General features: G+C 37.4%; 2 protein-coding genes across 2 annotated transcripts; both read left to right on the top strand.

The window, feature by feature from the left end:
* The first annotated feature begins 591 nt into the window (after window positions 1-591).
* On the top strand, window positions 592-990 carry LOC141719610 (protein FAR1-RELATED SEQUENCE 5-like). The gene has a single exon (XM_074521990.1). The coding sequence runs from the start codon at window positions 592-594 to the stop codon at window positions 988-990; it is 399 nt and encodes a 132-aa protein (XP_074378091.1).
* A 10,120-nt stretch (window positions 991-11,110) lies between these two features.
* LOC141720955 (elongation factor 2-like) lies at window positions 11,111-15,391 on the top strand. The gene is made up of 4 exons (XM_074523671.1): window positions 11,111-11,244; window positions 12,161-12,218; window positions 12,339-12,426; window positions 12,730-15,391. The coding sequence occupies exons 2-4, from the start codon at window positions 12,216-12,218 to the stop codon at window positions 15,168-15,170; spliced, it is 2,532 nt and encodes an 843-aa protein (XP_074379772.1). The 5' UTR covers window positions 11,111-11,244; window positions 12,161-12,215; the 3' UTR covers window positions 15,171-15,391.
* The last annotated feature ends 4,645 nt before the right edge of the window (window positions 15,392-20,036 follow it).

Genomic DNA, 20,036 nt, shown 5'->3' with positions numbered 1-20,036 from the left:
GAGAAAAATGAGGAATTTATTAATTTGGATGATGATTTGGTGGATGATGAGGATGAAGATGATAATGTAGAGGATGAAAATGAGCTTGAAAATGATAATGATAATGTTGAGGGTGAGGATGATGATGGTAATGTAGAGGATACAAATATGTATGAAAATGTTGATGATGGAGGAGTTCCATATATGAATTAATTTTTCCAAAGTTTGGATGAGGCCAGTCAATTTTTTAGGGCTTATGCTTTAAGAAATGGCTTTGCCATTAAAATTCAAGCTTCCCATCGTAATAAAGAAAACGAGATATATGGTCGTCTATATGTTTGTAGGCTTTCGGGAAAAAGTGTCGCTGGCGAGAGTAGTAAAAATAAATGGCGTCGAGAGGTTCTTCCTAAAAGTGAGTGGAAGGTGAGGATGTATGTGAATTATCAAAAGAAAAAATGTTTTGGGGAGATAACTAGCCTTGAATTGGTACACAACCACGACATTGTTTCCCCTAGTAAGATGAATTTGGTTCAACGTGAAAGACATGTCAACACCGCTACTTGTAGTTTGATTAAAACGCTTTATGGTTAGGGGGTTCGGAATTGTCAAGTGATGAATGTCATTGATAACATTTATGGAGGTAATGATAAAGTTGACTTCAATGTTCAACATGTTCGAAATGTGATAAGAGATGAGAGGAAGAAAAGGTTTGATATTAGTGATGCCCAAGCGGGATTGGACTTGTTGCATAGGTTGAATGAAGAAAGTGGTTTTAAATATTTTATTAGGACCGAAGTTGATGAAGAGAATCATTTGAAGTGTCTTGTATGGATTGATCCAAGATGTTTAATGGCCTACCAAAATTTTGGTGATGTTGTGGCTTTTGATACCACTTATCGGACAAATCGATATGTAATGCCATTTGTCCCATTTACCGGAGTCAACAATCATTATCAATCGGTGATTTTTAGGTTTGCACTAATGCAGGATGAACACGCGTCGACTTTTTAATGAATTCTTCGTACTTGGCTTAAAGGTGTGGGAAATAAGCCTTCAATGACTATAATTACGGATCAAGACCAAGCCATGGCAAGCGCTATTGCGGATGTACTCCCGAATACTTCCCACTTATTGTGTTCTTGGCATATAAGTCAAAAATTCCCCAAGAAATTAACTCATTATTATTCGGCTTTTTCGGATTTCAAGACGAACTTCAACCATTGTATTTATAATTCCCTCACCGAAGATATTTTTTAGGCTAGATGGGAATCATTTGTAGATAAGTATCACTTGCAAGAGCATAAATGGTTAAATGAGTTATATGAGTTGAAGCACAAGTGGATTATTGCATATACTAGAAACACATTTTCGGCATTTCAAAATAGTACATCGAGGAGTGAGGGGATGAATTCTTTCTTTGATAATTATGTGAGTTCGGCAACCGGGTTGAATAAATTCATTGAAAATGCCCAAAAAGCATTGGGAAGGCAATTCATAAGGGAGAAAGAAGAAGATTATGTCACGATTAATATAAAGCGTCCCATGAAAATGCATACCATATTGGAGTGACATGCTTCTTGTATTTACACCAAGGAAATTTTTAGAAGATTTCAAGATGAATTGGTTGAGTCTTCAAAATACTTTGTTGAAAAAACTGACGAGCTTGTGAAGATGGGGAGAGATGAGGGGATGTCTATACGTACTATAGTTGTTATAGGCCCAAGTCCGATCCTACGAGAAGTAATGTTTATTTTGTTGTATTCGAGAAAACGAGCTTGTTGGGAATGTGTATGTGTAGATTGTTTGAACATTCGGGGCTACCTTTTAGACACTTATTGGCGGTATTCATTAAGAAACGGGTTTTGAAAATTCCCCCGTATTTCATACACTCGAGGTGGATAATGCATGCCAATAGAGTTGATGGTGTGTTGCCTTACGATTTAGATGTTGGACAAAGTCATGAGATGACCTCTACCGATCGATTTAATAGCATGACAATGTTAACCATGAGTTTTTGTCAAAGTAGCATTGCATCCAAGGAACATTATGATTATGTCATTGGAGTGATGAATTGAGAAATACCAATTCTCGAAAGAATGAGCCTTGATGGAATTAATTCTTACGAAAGCAATTTGCATGCTCCAAATGTATGTGTTCATGAAGAACCAATTCTTGACCCTATTGTGTCCCAAACTAAAGGGAGGAAAAAGGACGTTATTTCAAAACTCCCATGAAATCGGTTGGTAAAAAAGAGAAGCCTCCAAGAAAGTGCACCTATTGTCAAAAGGAAGGCCATGATAAAAGAAAGTATGCGAGTAGACTAGAAGATCTTAAAAAATGTTCAAGAATCGCAATATAATTAGTAGTGTTGTATTATAACGTAATGTTATAATATTTTAATGAATTTGAATTTTTAGTATTTAACATTACTTCCTTTTTTGTTATGTTTTATTGTCATATAATTATGTTTTATTGTGATAGGTTAAATGACAAGCGAGTATAGTGGTGACAACAACTCTGATCATAGTTGTGATTCGGTTTCCCACATTAGCAACACATTCTCGGACTCCCAACCAAGTGACTCGTGGTATGAGGACAATGACGAGGAAGTTGTGGTCTCACCAACCTTTAGTGATATGGAAGATGCATGTGGTGAGTTGATGCCCCTTATGGACAATGACGAGCCGCCCCATATGGAGGATGAGGAAACAGACTTGTACCCACCCGATGAGGAGGCTTATAGGGCCAAAAATTGGATCGAGGCATGCAATTGGATGGGGGTAGTGAACCGTGGAACTTGGTGAACTCTCATCCGGATCCGTACTTCCTTCCGATCTTGAATTTGGGCAACAACACGCCCTATGGCAAATGGAAAAAATCCGGATGGAATGGCGGTAAGCTTGTTAAATGTGATCAGATTGCCGATATTATGAAGTTGAGGCCTCGTGAGGGTTGTAATATGGACCAAATGCGCATTGAATATGTGAAGGGTTGGGTTTCACACCTAACGGGAGGGACAGAGAGGGAACACGGGACATGTTTTGCAAGATTTCGTCTCTACGATGGCTCGAGTACCATTCTCGTTATCATTTGGAATGACTCCAACCCTTACCCGTGGAAACTTACGCAACGGCATATCCGTGATGGTTATGTACTTGTTTTCTACCATATTGCATGCTTCGTAGATACTAAGCAAGGAGTTGCTTAACACCGGTTATCCGGTGGTCTTTCTAAAATACTAGGTATTTTTGGTTAGATGACCGAATGTAATAATTTATTTCAATGTATTTCGTAAAATTTAGTGGATTCTAGTGATCATGTAATTTTCATTCGAATCTATGTATTTCGTAATATTTAGTGAATTGTAGTTGATCTAGTATTATTTCGTAAGATTTGAAGTACGAAATTTAAGCTTGAAAGTGTACTTATAAATTAGAGTTTTTTTAATAAATTTTCATAATAACTGGAAAATCAGAAATTATAAGTCTAATTATAAATTTTTATAAATTTTAAGAAGTTGGTTCCAAGCAAAATTGATTTTTTTAATATTTGGACACTATGTTGACTTTTAAGGAATTTTCATTTTATTGTAAAAAATGAAAAAAAATATTTTTTTTGTAAAAATCATTTATTAATTTATTTTAAGACATTTGAAAGTGATTAGGAATTTTAAGAGTTTGTTTAAGGTTAACTTCCAAAATTTAAGGAAAAGTAACATAATGTTTTTCCTCTGTTTTTGAGAAGTTGTCTTCTTACTCTGTTTTTGTGCTCTGTTTCTGGGCTGCAGAGACAAAACTGTTTCTGGGCTGCAGAGACAAAACTCAAAAGCACAAACCACGGAAAATGTCCGCGGTTGGTACGGTTGAGTTTTTGTCTCCGCAACCCAGAAACAGAGCACCTGCACTTGTACAAATTTCACCACAACAACCTTAAATTTCACCACAAATCACCACAATCCACCATACAAATTTCACCACAAATCACCACAATCCACCATACACATAAAAACAATTCACCATTAATCATCCTTACAATCCACCAAATTACGATAAAAAAAACCAAATTAAAAATAAAATTGAAATCCAACTACGTAAATTCGACTACATAAACCAAATTGAAATCCAACTAGTTAATCTGATTACATAAACCGAATTAAAACCCTACAACATAATCCGGCTAAATAAACCAAATTCAAATCTAATAACGTAAAACCAACTACTAGGAAATAAAGCTAAGTACTACAGGATTCGTGACGTTTGCGCATACGAATCCCGGGGAAAATAAAGCTGAAGCTCCCTCGCTATCCGGTACCTGAAGGTGTCCACCTCCTCCTGTGACCAATTCGTAACCGAGGTTAAGTTGTATCCTTCTGTGAAATAATCCATGTATTTCATCACATAAACACCACAATCATTGATGTTTCATTATTTTGGTCACGCCCCTCGACTGACTATATCATATGCAATAGCCTCGATAACAACCATGACTGTAAGAAATTAATGATCAAAGCATGAATACAATATACGATTACAAAGGAATATATAGAAGACATTAAACAGTTAAATGAACATACCACCACTCGCATTTCATCCCGATATGATGGCTCGTCATTAATTGAATATATGACAAGCCCTTCAAATCCTCTGGCATTGAACATGAACAAAACCCAATGCACATCTGCAACACAATATGGGATGAATATATTGTCCTCCTTGAGAACAGTAGGACCAACATTAGCAGTGACAAAACCAGTAAAACTACGTAATACTTTATTCCATGCCCACTGCAATGTATCTCCACCGATGCTAGATGATTTTCTGATTTTTTTTCACATATCATTTCCGAAGTACCATGAAGTAGGGATCCATGAAATAATAGACGGGTTTCCTCTCCCATATACCTCCATCGTGAATCTCCTCCTCCCGACTCCTTAGTAATCCCTAAAAATAAATAAGCAGGAATGCACTTAGCAACAAGTAAAATGTATGCAACAAGTAAAATATATTGGTAACGAGTAACGAACAATACCATATAAGTGTATATGATCCTGTCATCAACCCATGTTCCTGGAGCAAGGCTCTGCATCGTTGATGCATGGACATGATAGTCCTGGACAGTAAGACCATTAGGAATCCTCGGCTACATCCCAAAGCCCCATCCCCAATCTGAACATATCTCATTCTTCTTTGTCATGCTCAGGCTCTTCGTGATACTCCACTTTTCTTCTTTCATCCTGCGGGATGCAAGCTTCACAGGTCTGCTAGATGAGGCAATAGTCTGGGGGGCTGAGACACATGCTGGGATGGCTATGTCATGTATACGACATCCTAAGAAGGAATGGTCGGAATGTAAATGTCGTCAGTTGAAGGTGCAATGAAATCTGCTTTGATGTTCTCAAATATGGGAGGTCTGTAGGTAGGTCCTTTTATCTTCCTCATCAACTGTGGGCTCATTTGTTAAGGGGTGAATGGAAGGATCTGAACTGAACTGTTCCTTATTGCATCGTCCAGAACGTTTGAGTGAGCTGGTAAATTTTTTAAAATCTGGACCAGTCCTCAAAATCTTCTGGACGACTCAGCTTTCAAATTCTATCTGAATGGTTCACCTGCTTTCTACGGTATTACTATATATATACTTTGCTACATTAGTTGTATCCTGCATATGTTTCTCTTTTTTTTTGAAAAAGATATAATATATTTTTTCTGCCAAAAAAATATATTTCCTTTTTTGATGACTATACCTTGCATACATCTCTATTAGTATTTACTTTCTTTGAAATAAGAAAACATTTTCTTTTCTTACTTAATTTATTATATGACCAGTACATATCTAGTTAAATAATTAAAATAGTGTAATACATAAATATACTTTTCCTTACAAGTATTTAAATTCTCTATTTACATTTCACATTATTATGTTAATAGATCTACTTTATATATATATATATATATTTATATTATAATTCAATTTGTATTGTTAGGTTGGACCAAATAAATTTTTACTAAATTTTATAATAAGTAAATATCATTGTTCAGAAATTCAAAAATTACTCATCAAATGATTATATTCATTTATCGTTCAGATTTATCATTCATTCAGAATCCTAACTATTCTGAAAATTCTATTCAGATTTAACAAATGAGCTCTGTGTGAAAGGTGTAAGGAATGTATCAGATATCCTCCCAAACTCCTCCACAAACTCTGGAGGAACCCTATCATCCAACTGCTTCAACATATTAAGCCCGACAACCATCAACAAACATAAACATACAATTTTTCATTAAATCCACAAGGCTAATATGTGTGAAGGATGAAATACGTGTGAATGCAAATCATATGGTAATGTGTTATGTAAAATGTGTAATGTGAAATATGAAAATTTGTAAAACACTTACAACTTCATATCCCACGAGGCTATCATACAACACCCTCATTTTATACTATTGCTGAGGGTGTGGCTCCGGCTTCCCTATTCGCATACGAGATACATCTGCATACCACGCCATGTAATCAACTTTAGAAGCAATGTCAACTGAGTCATCAACAAGCCCATCTAAATCTGAACAGAACATGGCCCATCTGCAAATATCAATGAACCACCGAACAAGCCAATCCTCTCCTTCAAACGTGGCCTCCTGAGGTCTCCTGTAACCAACCATATTCACCGGCGCTCGTGGAATCTGGGGAATGACACCAAACTATCTGCTCACTCTATCCCGATGCTGCCACTCGACCACATTATAGCATACGAGGGGAACTCGACCACACCCTGCTAACTGTGCATGTATCATCTCACTGTCCATAACCTCATCGAATCTAGCATATGGCCTCCAAACCACCTCATCACCAGCAACACCATCAAACTCACCCCTATAAAATGGCAAACTGTGGTGATGACCTGCCTTTATGTGCTTCTTTGTAACATCCTGATGAGTATAATAGGCCCATCCCTCAGTAACCGGATAATCCTCCTGACCGGGGGACCGTGCTGGCATGCAATGCGAGGAAATCTCTCGTAAGACCAAACATGTAACAACCACGCACAACAAGCAATGGTCTTACTACCCTTCTTCGCAGCATTCACCAATCCCCTGTATAAGTGAGCCAACACAGCTTCACCCCAACCATAGTAAGGAATCTCCCGCATATTAATCAGAGGGTGGATGTACCGAACATGAACAAAAAACCTATTGTTCATAGGGAAGATGATACAACCCATCACGAATAGCAAATACGCCTTTGTATGTATAACAATAACGAACATATTATTCTTCTCGGGCTTCTGGCTACCATATCTGTCAAACAACCAAGATAGCTTGATATTATTCGATACAAAGCCTCCCCCACATCCTCATCAATCAAAGGCTCAAACCAGTTATTTACAAAATACTGAGCCTTGTTCTCTATCACCCCACATGTCAATGAATCCCCCTGAACATGCAAGCCCAGAATAAAGCCCATATCCTCCAAAGTAAAAGTCATCTCCCCTGTCTCCTAAAGAAAGTGTTGGTCTCCGGACTCCAACGCTCTACCAAATCCGATATCAACGTAGTATCAGTAGCCAAAATAACATGATTGTCTGCAAATATCCCAAACCCGAGCATGTGTAACAAATCCCTCTGTGATCATCTTAACTTCCAATCATTCAAAGACTTATTTCCGGAATGGCTATCACACTCCTCTCTCCCTACACCATCCCAAACATCCTCACTAACGTGATATCGGTTATCCCAAATAACGTTATGCACATTCGGACCAGGCAACATATTCCCGAAATCATCAAAATTAGCCATACCTGAAAATATTGTAAACAAAATTCAATCACCACGTATTCAACATTAAACAATTAAGTTAAAACATTAATTTCGAATTAAATTACCATAAAACCCCCAAATAATTTCCAATTCGAATTATCAAATAAACTAATTATGAAATAAATTCGAATTAAATAATAATAAAATTTGAATTAAATTTCCATCAAAACAACAAATAATTTCCAATTCGAATTACTAAATAAATTCGAATTACCAAATTAATTCGAATTAAATAATAACAAAATTCGAATTAAATTGCAATCAAAATAACAAATCATAATAAATTCGAATTAATAAATAAATTTGAATTACCAAATGAATTCGAATTAAATAATAACAAAATTTTTAAAAATTAATTAATACGAAATTAATTTCCAATTTTAGTTTAATTACCAAATAATTTCGAATATTCTACGTAAATTCATACATATTATGCCCCAAATTCAAAACCCTAAATCAATCATAATTTTCGGATACATTTAAAGCACTACAAAAAATTTAAGAATCAAAGCAAATGCATATACACGTAATTACATATCAATAAAATAATCATTATTTTGCTTAAAGAAAATCATATGAACAAAAAAATATAGAAATCAAATTGATAAGGAAAAAAAGGATCGGTTACATACTTGTAGTTAGGAAAAAGGGCACGATTCAAAAGGCTAGCAGACTGTTTGTTGCGTTTGTGTGTTCAGTCTCCTCCAATACTCACCTCCCTGTTTGTGTTTGTGTTTTGCGGCAGTTCTATGCTAAAAAAAATGACCCAAATCACGGACAATGTCTGTGTGAAAGGGCATTTTGGTAATTACACGGAATCACGGACAATGTCAGCGGTCTCTTGTATATTTTATTTTAATATTAGCCGTTAAATCAACCATTCCAATGGCGAAACTAGAGCTGTTCGTGAACCGAGCCGTTCGCGAACAAACTCGAGCTCGGCTCGTTAAGGGCTCGGTTCGGCTCGGTTCGTTAAGGGCTCGAGCTCGAGCTCGAACACAAAAATGTGTTCGTTAAGAAAACAAGCTCGAGCCGAGCTTTTGGCATGTTCGGCTCGAGCTCGGCTCGGCTCGATTCGGCTCGAGCTCGGCTCGGTTCGGCTCGAAAAAAAATTTAAAAAAAAATATATTTTTTATATATTTAATTATTATGAATTTTATTCAGATTTTTTATAAATATTTTTAAATTATTGAACTATACGAATGTCAAAATATATATTTTAGTAATTTGAAAAAATTGAGATATTAAAAATTAATTTTTTAATTTGATATTTTAATAATTAACAAGTGATTTGACTATTACTTGTAAATAGTATTTATTTCCTGATCGGTGTTTCGATTTTTTGAAATTATTTATAAATGATCCAACCGTACGGATGTCAAGATCTATATATTTAAGTGATATAATAAAAAATTTAGAAAAAATAAATATATTTGGTTTGCTATTTTAACGGTAAACTAGTAGTTTGACTAGTACTTCTCCCATATTAATGTTTCAATTTTTTAAAAAATATTTATGAATGATCCAACCGTACGGATGTTAATATCTATATTATTTAGTAATATGACAAAATTTTTAGAAAAAATAAATGTATTTGATTTGTTATTTTAACAGTCAACAAGTGTTTTGACCTTTACTTGTAACTAGTGTTTAGTCTCATATTAATGTTTCAATTTTTAAAAAATATTTATAAATGATTCAACTGTACGGATGTTAATATCTATATATTTTAGTGACATGATAAAAAATTTAGAAAAAAATAAATTTATTTTGTTTATTATTTTGACAATCGACCAATTGTTTGAATATTTGTTAGAACTAGTGTTTAGTCTCATATTAATGTTTCAATTTTTTTAAAAATTTTTATGAATGATTCAACCGTACGGATGTTAAGATCTATATATTTTAGTGACATGACAAAAGCTTTAGAAAAAAATAAATGCATTTGGTTTGTTATTTTAACAGTCAACCGGTGTTTTGACCTTTACTTGTAACTAGTGTTTAGTCTCGTATTAATGTTTTGATTTTTTTAAAAATATTTATAGATGATCCAACCGTACGGATGTTAATATCTATATATTTTAGTGACATGATAAAAATTTTAGAAAAAAATAAATTTATTTTGTTTGTTATTTTGACAATCAACCACTTGTTTGAACAATACTTGTAACTAGTGTTTAGTCTCGTATTCATATTTTGATTTTTTAAAAAATATTTATAGATGATCCAACCGTACGGATGTTAAGATCTATATATTTTAGTGACATGACAAAAATTTTAGAAAAAAATAAATGTATTTGGTTTGTTATTTTAACATTCAACCGGTGTTTTGACCTTTACTTGTAACTAGTGTTTAGTCTCGTATTAATGTTTTGATTTTTTAAATAATATTTATAGATGATCCAACCGTACGGATGTCAATATCTATATATTTTAGTGACATGATAAAAATTTTAGAAAAAAATAAATTTATTTTGTTTGTTATTTTGACAATCAACCACTTGTTTGAACAATATTTGTAACTAGTGTTTAGTCTCGTATTCATGTTTTGATTTTTTTAAAAATATTTATAGATGATTCAACCGTACGGATGTTAAGATCTATATATTTTAGTGACATGACAAAACTTTTAGAAAAAAATAAATGTATTTGATTTGTTATTTTAACATTCAATCGGTGTTTTGACTTATACTTGTAATTAGTGTTTAGTATCGTATTAATGTTTCGATTTTTTAAAAACTATTTATGAATGATCCAACCGTACGGATGTTAAGATCAATATTTTTTAGTGATATGACAAAATTTTTAGAAAAAAATAAAAGTATTTGGTTTGTTATTTTAACAGTCAACCGGTGTTTTGACCAGAATTTTTTAATTAAGCTCGGCTCGGCTCGGCTCGTCTCGGCTCGACTCGGCTCGGCTCGTTTTGATGGAGAAAGCTCGTGTTCGGCTCGGTTCGACTCGACTCGATTTTGTTCGATAAAAGCTCGTGTTCGGCTCGTTCGTTAACGAGCTCGAGCTCGAACACAGGTTTTTGTTCGTTAAGAAAGCTCGGCTCGGCTCGGCTCGTCAGAAAAAAAATTAAAACTCAGCTCGGTTCGATCAAAACTCGACTCGGCTCGGTTCGTGAACAGCTCTAGGCGAAACTGTTTGGCAAACATTTGTAAGAGATGGGTCCCAAAAGAAAGAGAAAGAAAAGAGGAGCAGCTACAACAAAATAAAGCCCGATTCCCAAAACTCTAAAAAATCACGTGGATATAAAATCAGCCATCTGATGAATCTAAAAACACATCCAACGGTGGAAAATTGGGGATACGGTAATACCCTAGAGCCTACCTGTATATAAAGCAGCTTCATAACTTCACAGCATCGCCTCTCTGCCTTGACAATTTCATTTTTATTTCACTCCATCACTTGGCTCAGCTCTATCGATCATCTCTGTTTTGCCTCGGTAATCCTAAGCTCTACCTGTGTTTTTTTTACTTATATACATATGTCTTCGTATATATTTCACTGATATCTACTTGTGATTTGTTGAATGTTGTTTACGCAACAAATTTATGTATGTTGTATGCACTGTGCCTGTGCGTGTATATATGTGTTTATGTTTGATTTTGATCGTTTAATTTTATAATTTTGATGATTTGAGTGATCGTTATCTCTAGTGTTGTTTCTAGTACGATTGTTGATGATCGACTGTTCTGGTTGGAAGCTTTGCATGCGATTGCATCTATTTTATTAGTTTAATTGTTATTATTTTTATTTTTTTCCGATCAGTGAGTAATTATAGAGTGTTTTGTCTTCTGATTTATATCATCGATTTTTGTAATAATCCGTACGCGAATTTGATTGCTTTCGTAGCAGATTAACGTTATATTGTGAATTTCGATTTGTGTGTATATATATATATGTATTTATATTGTATTTTCTTCATTTTGATATATTGTATTAGATGTTTGTTATAATCTGATCAATCATGTTCAATCTGATTTTCGTGTAACTAAAGTTGCATATATACGTTCACAATTTACTAATAATATTATTGTAGAATTCTGCGTTAGCTACGCAATTTTTTTTATAGCTGTAAGTAGTTGATTAATGTACGAAATTTCTGTACTTGTTCCATTGTCAAAAAAGTGGATTTCACTACTAAGCACACCGGTAATTACTACAGTAGTAGTTTGCTTTGACAAGCTTGTTTTGAAAAATTAACACAGATGTTATGTTGTGCGGTGGTTAGATAGTTTTGTGGTGTGTTATTTGTTGTTGACTGGTGTATAATTTAGCTGTCCAAATGTGGAAAAGTAGGAATCTGTTCATCAATTGCTTGCTGACTCTTTACTTAATTTTATCTTTCCTATGGATAGGATTTGCCGACGCAAAACTGGTTCAGTTTAACTTGACAACTAAGCAGTAGTCAAGATGGTAAGTGAACTATTTTGTTTGACGCTTTTGCTGCTGTAGCCTATGGTCATGAATCCTCTTAGTTGGTTGATTCATTATTCAAGTTGAAGTTGTTCTGATGACTTGTTTAAATCAACACAGGTGAAGTTTACAGCAGATGGGCTCCGCGCTATTATGGACAAAAAGAATAACATTCGCAACATGTCTGTTATTGCACATGTTGATCATGGTAGTTGCAACTATCAAATTTGATTTATAACTTAGATGTAGCACATGTATTGTACATTTGTTCTGCTATTGTGTTATTCTAATATGTTTTTCGGTGGAGGAGGCTGATTTTATTTATCTGGGAGGATGGTTGTGTGTTCTCATAAAAATTTCTGATTTTTACTATTGTATTGTTCATGACATCTCTTGTGTAATGGGAATACCCATAAGTGGCCATATACCATATAAACTGTTGTGTTACATTTAAACTCAATTTTTTTATGGTTTTGATGTTGCAATTAATATCACTTTTTCTTTTTTCTAGGGAAATCTACTCTTACCGATTCCTTGGTGGCTGCTGCTGGTATTATTGCACAGGAAGTAGCTGGTGATGTGCGAATGACTGATACCCGTGCAGATGAAGCTGAGCGTGGTATTACAATCAAGTCCACGGGAATCTCACTTTACTATGAGATGTCAGATGACTCTTTAAAGAGCTACAAAGGGGAGAGAGATGGGAATGAGTACCTGATCAATCTTATAGACTCCCCTGGGCATGTTGACTTTTCATCAGAGGTTACTGCTGCTCTACGTATCACCGATGGGGCACTTGTTGTTGTTGATTGCATTGAAGGTGTTTGTGTCCAGACAGAAACTGTCCTTAGACAAGCCCTTGGAGAAAGGATACGACCTGTCTTGACTGTGAACAAGATGGACAGGTGTTTCCTTGAGCTACAGGTTGATGGCGAGGAGGCATACCAGACATTTCAAAGAGTTATTGAGAACGCAAATGTCATTATGGCAACATACGAGGATCCCCTCCTCGGTGATGTTCAGGTTTATCCTGAGAAAGGCACAGTTGCTTTCTCTGCTGGGTTGCATGGTTGGGCTTTTACTTTGACAAACTTTGCAAAAATGTATGCCTCAAAGTTTGGTGTTGATGAGACTAAGATGATGGAGAGACTCTGGGGTGAGAATTTCTTCGATCCAGCTACGAAGAAGTGGACTACAAAGCATACCGGTTCTTCTACATGTAAGCGTGGCTTTGTTCAATTCTGTTATGAACCCATCAAGCAGATAATCAACACTTGCATGAACGATCAGAAAGAAAAGCTATGGCCCATGCTGCAGAAACTTAATGTAGCAATGAAGTCTGATGAGAAAGATTTGATGGGAAAGCCCTTGATGAAACGCGTGATGCAAAATTGGCTTCCGGCAAGTACAGCTCTCCTGGAAATGATGATTTTCCACCTTCCATCTCCTTCAAAGGCTCAGAGATATCGTGTGGAGAACTTGTATGAGGGACCACTTGATGATATGTATGCCAATGCTATCAGAAACTGTGATCCAAATGGGCCTCTTATGCTATATGTTTCTAAGATGATTCCAGCTTCTGATAAAGGTAGGTTTTTTGCCTTTGGTCGTGTTTTTGCTGGCAAGGTCTCTACTGGTTTAAAGGTCAGGATCATGGGTCCAAACTATGTCCCTGGTGAGAAGAAGGATTTATATGTTAAGAGTGTTCAGAGGACTGTTATTTGGATGGGGAAGAAGCAGGAAACAGTTGAGGATGTGCCATGTGGAAACACAGTTGCTATGGTTGGTTTGGATCAGTTTATCACAAAAAATGCTACTCTGACAAATGAGAAAGAAGTGGATGCTCATCCCATCAAAGCCATGAAGTTTTCTGTGTCCCCTGTTGTACGTGTGGCTGTGCAGTGCAAAGTGGCCTCTGACCTTCCCAAATTAGTGGAAGGACTAAAGCGTTTGGCAAAGTCTGACCCTATGGTTGTCTGTACCATTGAGGAGTCTGGGGAGCATATCGTAGCCGGTGCTGGTGAACTTCACCTTGAAATATGCCTCAAGGATTTGCAGGATGATTTTATGGGAGGTGCTGAAATTGTTATGTCTGATCCTGTTGTTTCCTTCCGTGAAACTGTCCTGGAGAAATCTTCCCGTACTGTGATGAGCAAGTCCCCTAACAAGCATAATCGCTTGTACATGGAAGCTAGACCACTTGAGGAGGGACTACCTGAGGCCATTGATGATGGAAGAATTGGTCCGAGGGATGATCCTAAGGCTCGTTCCAAAATTTTGTCTGAGGAGTTTGGCTGGGACAAAGATCTTGCAAAGAAGATCTGGTGTTTTGGTCCAGAAACAACTGGCCCTAATATGGTGGTTGACATGTGTAAAGGAGTGCAGTATCTCAATGAAATCAAGGATTCTGTTGTAGCTGGTTTCCAGTGGGCTTCTAAGGAAGGGGCATTGGCCGAGGAAAACATGAGAGGTATTTGTTTCGAGGTGTGTGATGTTGTTCTTCATGCAGATGCTATTCATAGAGGTGGTGGCCAGGTTATCCCGACTGCCAGGAGGGTTATATATGCTTCACAATTAACTGCTAAACCACGTCTTTTGGAACCTGTGTACCTTGTGGAGATTCAAGCACCTGAGCAAGCTCTTGGCGGTATCTACAGTGTTCTCAATCAGAAGCGTGGTCACGTATTCGAGGAAATGCAGAGGCCTGGTACACCACTCTATAACATCAAGGCCTATCTCCCTGTTATCGAGTCATTTGGTTTCTCAGGACAGTTGAGAGCTTCTACATCAGGGCAGGCCTTCCCACAGTGCGTGTTTGATCACTGGGACATGATGTCATCTGATCCACTGGAGGCTGGAACCCAGGCATCAACGCTTGTGGCTGACATCAGAAAGAGGAAGGGCCTGAAGCAGCAGATGACACCATTATCCGAGTATGAGGACAAACTGTAAGCCATTGAATTGTGGCTTGAAGATTAATGATGAACAATTGATGCATAATTTGGTCAGAAACATATTGCGGACTCAAGTATCGGATGCTTTTATGAAGCTGTATTACAGTTTTTGTTTTTGTTTTAGATTTTGATGACGTTCCCATCTGTTGAGTTGGTTTTAAACATGGGGTTGTTATGTCTTGCAATTGGCGGTAATTGGAAACATTCTCTTTATCTTTATTTTTTATATTTATTGATGCGTATCTGTTTCAGTCAGCCGTTATATAATGTTTGTCCTCCGTCACTGGTGTATGCTGGGTGGGCCAAAAATGTTTGTTTTCCGTCACTGCGGATATATAGGATATTTTAGCCCAAAGTTTCAATCTTCGATAATTATTCAAAAAATGCCTGTGTCGTACTATATATTAATGTTCATAGAAAAAATATGCAGCAGTAAACTCTAGTAGACCTGGAACATAAATGTTTTTGATTGTTAGAGGGTAGGTGTATATGAAAGAGACTGATATGGAATCCTGTTACAGATAATGCAGTTGTCAAATGAATGATATCGTTTTTGAATTAGTTTCATATTTAGGTGTTTGTTGCACAAGTGAGACTAGATCGGAAGCCAGACCATTTATCACCTTATTGCGATCATAGCCAATTAAAATGCTAAAGTAGGAGTACTTTTATAATGCAAAAACATTCTAAGAATTTGGAAATTACAAATTTTATTAGTTCAAAATGAGTGGAAGAGTTAATAGGAGTTTCTGTAACAAGTACTTTTACCTGCCCCAAATCCGTTTTCAAAACTTGTCCTGAATGATATGACGTTACACATTTGTAACATTTTAATTTGTGGGCGCATATGAATGCATGTTGAATCCCATCTAATAATTATCAGGAAAGTTACCAAGTATTCTCTTCCACATCAGTATTTGAAAACGATTTTGGGAACCGTTTTGGGAACCCTAGCATTTCTCTTATATACCAGATACTGCATGAAAAAATATGCAGGAAGACAGCAGGGGCTAGTGGTGTATTAAATAGTTTCAACATGCTTAACAAATACAGTGTTTAATACCTTGGAAAGCTAAATAGGTGTTTTAAATTGCTTAAGAATGCTTTGTAAAGCTGGGGTGTGCGTCTTCTATAAAAAACCCAACAGATAACTAGATCTTTTTGGCTTCTGTCATTTTGTTATTCAAAGGATCATCAATTTGTTTACACACTGATTTCATTTACTATGTATTCATATTATTATAAACTATGGACTAGCATTTTGCAATGATAATATTGTACAACGATCTGGTTTGAGCTATTAATGTATGGTTGGTGCATAGCAGGTGTGTTAATTTGGTATGTCCAACTTTATATAAAGCTCCTTGTTTCATTTGAAGCACCTAAATATCTAGTGTTCGGCACTTGGGCTCAACATTGCGATATGCAAGGCCCATTCTTAAAATTTAGTTGCTATATTACCCATAGCTGTGCTAAATTTTTTGTCAAAGAAAATTTCATGTTCTTGCCAACAAACCTGCTATGATTTGAAAGAAGGATAAATGTAGGGTGTTTTGGCAAATTAGAGTTTGTCAATTTAAATCAAGCAAAGAACCCATAAAGGAGAAAGACCCACGCTTCGCTAAAGCTGTTTAGCTAGCCTCAAATTCTTGTTTATAGCTTCCTTACACTTCTTTACTACAGCCTAAAATAAACTTGTTCCAATTGGTTTCCACTTGAGGAGTAATCAGTCCCTTACAAGCCTCAAAATGGACTTGATAGGAAAATTCTATATGCGTATAAAAATTGGTGTGTGATATATTTGTTCCTCAAGTTAACAGAGAAGAAAACTCTATAAGCACTTCACTAGTAGCCGTATAGTAATGTCTGGTGTGGTGACATCAATTTGTTTTGGAAGATTGACGATATATATATGTTCACGAAGGAATATGGTAATAACAAAGATTAAGATTTCTCGCCGGAACTAAGATCTGTGACAGTGGTTTTTTGCCGGAAACTTAAGCGGTGTGTGGTGGTTTGTGATTGTTTTAGGTTGAGATTGATCAGAGTAAGTGGTGGCTCTCTTATCAGCTCTCAACTTCTTACCCTCTCAATGTGCCTACGTACTCTTTATATAGCGATCAAGTATGACGTAGTTCTCGTAGAACAAGAAGTCTAATGGGTTTAGACCTCTTATCCCTAAATCCAGTAGAAGCCCATCCAAAGTCCGTCTTCCGCTAGCTTTAGGAATGTCCAACTATGAGGCCCAACCGCGAAGGCCCAAGGCTCGTTCGTAATCGCAGGACTTCACGGATAGTGCATCTCCCTGCGCAAGGATAACACTCCGCTACAGCTATCTCCCTTGATGTACGGACGCAGGTATAGCCACGGTTCACCCCAAGTGCCAGACGCGTCCCTATCCCCCGAATGAGGATAACCCACCAGATAGCAGGACAGGTGATCCCAAGCTCTTGGGTGCAAAGTGCAGGATGACTCCAAAGTTCTCCAACGAGGACACCCGTTGAATGCAAGAACAGAGTTCCCAAAGCACACACCAAAGTTAACCCCACATCCCCAACGAGGACACCCGTTGAATACAGGAGCAGGCCTTCAATCATCAGGCATACCCCTGAAGGCCTTCAAACTTTTCACGGACATCCCCCTCCTTGACCGTCTCAAGGAGAGAATTCTTTAAAGAGTACCTGCAACAAATATGTTAGTAAAAATAACTTCCATTGCCCCCCTCCATGCAAGCTTTTCCCTGAAGTCACCATTGAAAGCACATAGACCTATCACAGGACGCGTCCTAAACCATTGGGCGTGTACTCACCTTCATAAATCCAACCATGTTTCTTCAGCAACTGTTCCTTATAGCATGCCAAAGCTACAAGACGCGTCCTAACGGAGACAAGTGCGTCCTCCAACTCCCATTACCACAAGATCACATTTACCAAATACATTCACCATGATTGACGCGTCCACACCAACTGGGCGCGTCCTTCTATACATACACTCTCATACTTCGTCGTTGCCAAACTATAGCTCATCTTCTAAAAAGTAGACGCGTCTTCCATGCTTGACGCGTCCTAACCTCCTGCAACGCAATACCGGGTTTGACCGCTCGTAATCTGCATTTGACCTGAGCCAAATTTTGCGTATAACAACTACCCCCCAAATTACATTTGCAGTTAACAACAAAATTGGAATTTTATCCTTGAATCTGAGTAACGAAATTTGGCCCAAAAGGAATGGACGCGTCATGGCCGTAGGACGCGTCTTGCCTTCACCTTATACCCGTGGCACACAACTGTCATCCACGTAATCATCCTTCTATAAATAGCCCAGTCGCATCATATCACCATCATCATTCTTCTTTCTCTCTCTCACAACTGCCATTGCCGCCCTTTTAAGCAGGAGTTTCAAGGTCCAAAAATCCGGCGATCTATCCAGCCATTTCCTGATTTTCTCAGCTTAATCAATCCCCCAACTTACGAGGTATGCAAATCTTCCATTATTTCTTAATTTCATTGAGCAAATCGACTAGAACGAGCAAAAAACTGTTCACATACCTCATGCTTCTATGAACTGTTCTTAGTTTTCCTTGTATGTATATATGCATATATCTGTAATTGGGTCGTATTTCGCTCTCTTGATTCCACAACTACATGTTTCTAAGTTCGTAGATAGACTTCCGCCAAATCGATTGTAACCGATTAAAATTCCACGACATTGCAACCATGTTAGACGCGTCCTCCCGTCAGGGCGCGTCTTATATCCCCTTATTTAAGACACGTTTAAGCTGTTCCAAGCAAATGTAACATAGGGCCAGAGGCGTTTTAGGACGCGCCATCATTGCACGCCCCTTACGGTAGATTTTTAGGACGCGTCCTTCCATATTTCCAATATCCTTCCTTCTCTTTTCCTTCTTTCCCTTTCTTCCTTTCTTTCTTTTTCTTTCTTTTTTTTATATATGGGCGCGTCCTCAAAATTTTCATTCATTCTTTTGCAGCTGGAGGACGCGTCATCTTCTTCTCCTTTCCATCCATTCAAAGTTCTCAACAAACGCATTGGAATCTATTCCCCGCACCTGATCTCTTTCAAACCCGACTTTCCCAAAATTCACAGGACGAGTTCCTTCCTTAGAGCAGAAAGACGCGTCTTTGGTTTCCTTAAATCAAGAAGCTCTATAATGTCTGATTCTAGTTCTGACTCCATGGATCATGTCCCCATAAGTTCTAGAATGAAAAAGAAGGGAGTTAAAAGACAAAGAACTCCAGTTCTCCATACCAAGACCGCCATCGAAGATTGGACGGACGATGAGATTGTACCTACCACAGGCCAAAAGCCTCAACGCATGACTGTTTCAGACCAGGACGCGTCAAACTCTCAGGACGCGTCAGCTTCACAAGACGCGGCTCCTTCTCAGGACGCGTCCCCTCACAGCGTAAGTGAGTTCGAAAGGAGGGTTCCTGACCCTGAGACATACCCCGTATCCCCTCAGAAGTCTGATTCTCCCCTAGAGCATTGGGAACCTTCAGATGTAGAAGTAGATTGTGACTGGGCGAGGCTTGGTACCTTGACTGAGGCAGAGAAGAATGTCAGAAGGAAAAAAGAGGGTAAGCTGGTCTGCGTAGCTCTGGACTCAACTGCAACCGACTTGGAGATCCAGTGGCACATGAAATATTATGACATGGAGGGAATCTGGGCGCGCCCTCTTCGAACCATGAGGTCACATATTTTTAACATTGGGAATCAAAGGATCCCCCGAATGGTGCTTACTCCAAAGTTGATTTCTCTAGGTGTGGGCGCACCCTTGCACCCATATATCAAAAAGATCTTGAAGTGGTATGTCGTCGCCCCAATCCAACTATCTCCAAACTCATAT

The sequence above is a fragment of the Apium graveolens genome, chromosome 4 (assembly GCF_009905375.1).
Source record: "Apium graveolens cultivar Ventura chromosome 4, ASM990537v1, whole genome shotgun sequence".
Lineage (NCBI taxonomy): Eukaryota > Viridiplantae > Streptophyta > Magnoliopsida > Apiales > Apiaceae > Apium > Apium graveolens.
The sequence above is the reverse complement of the archived record's forward strand: the minus strand, read 5'-3'. Positions and strand labels throughout refer to the sequence as shown.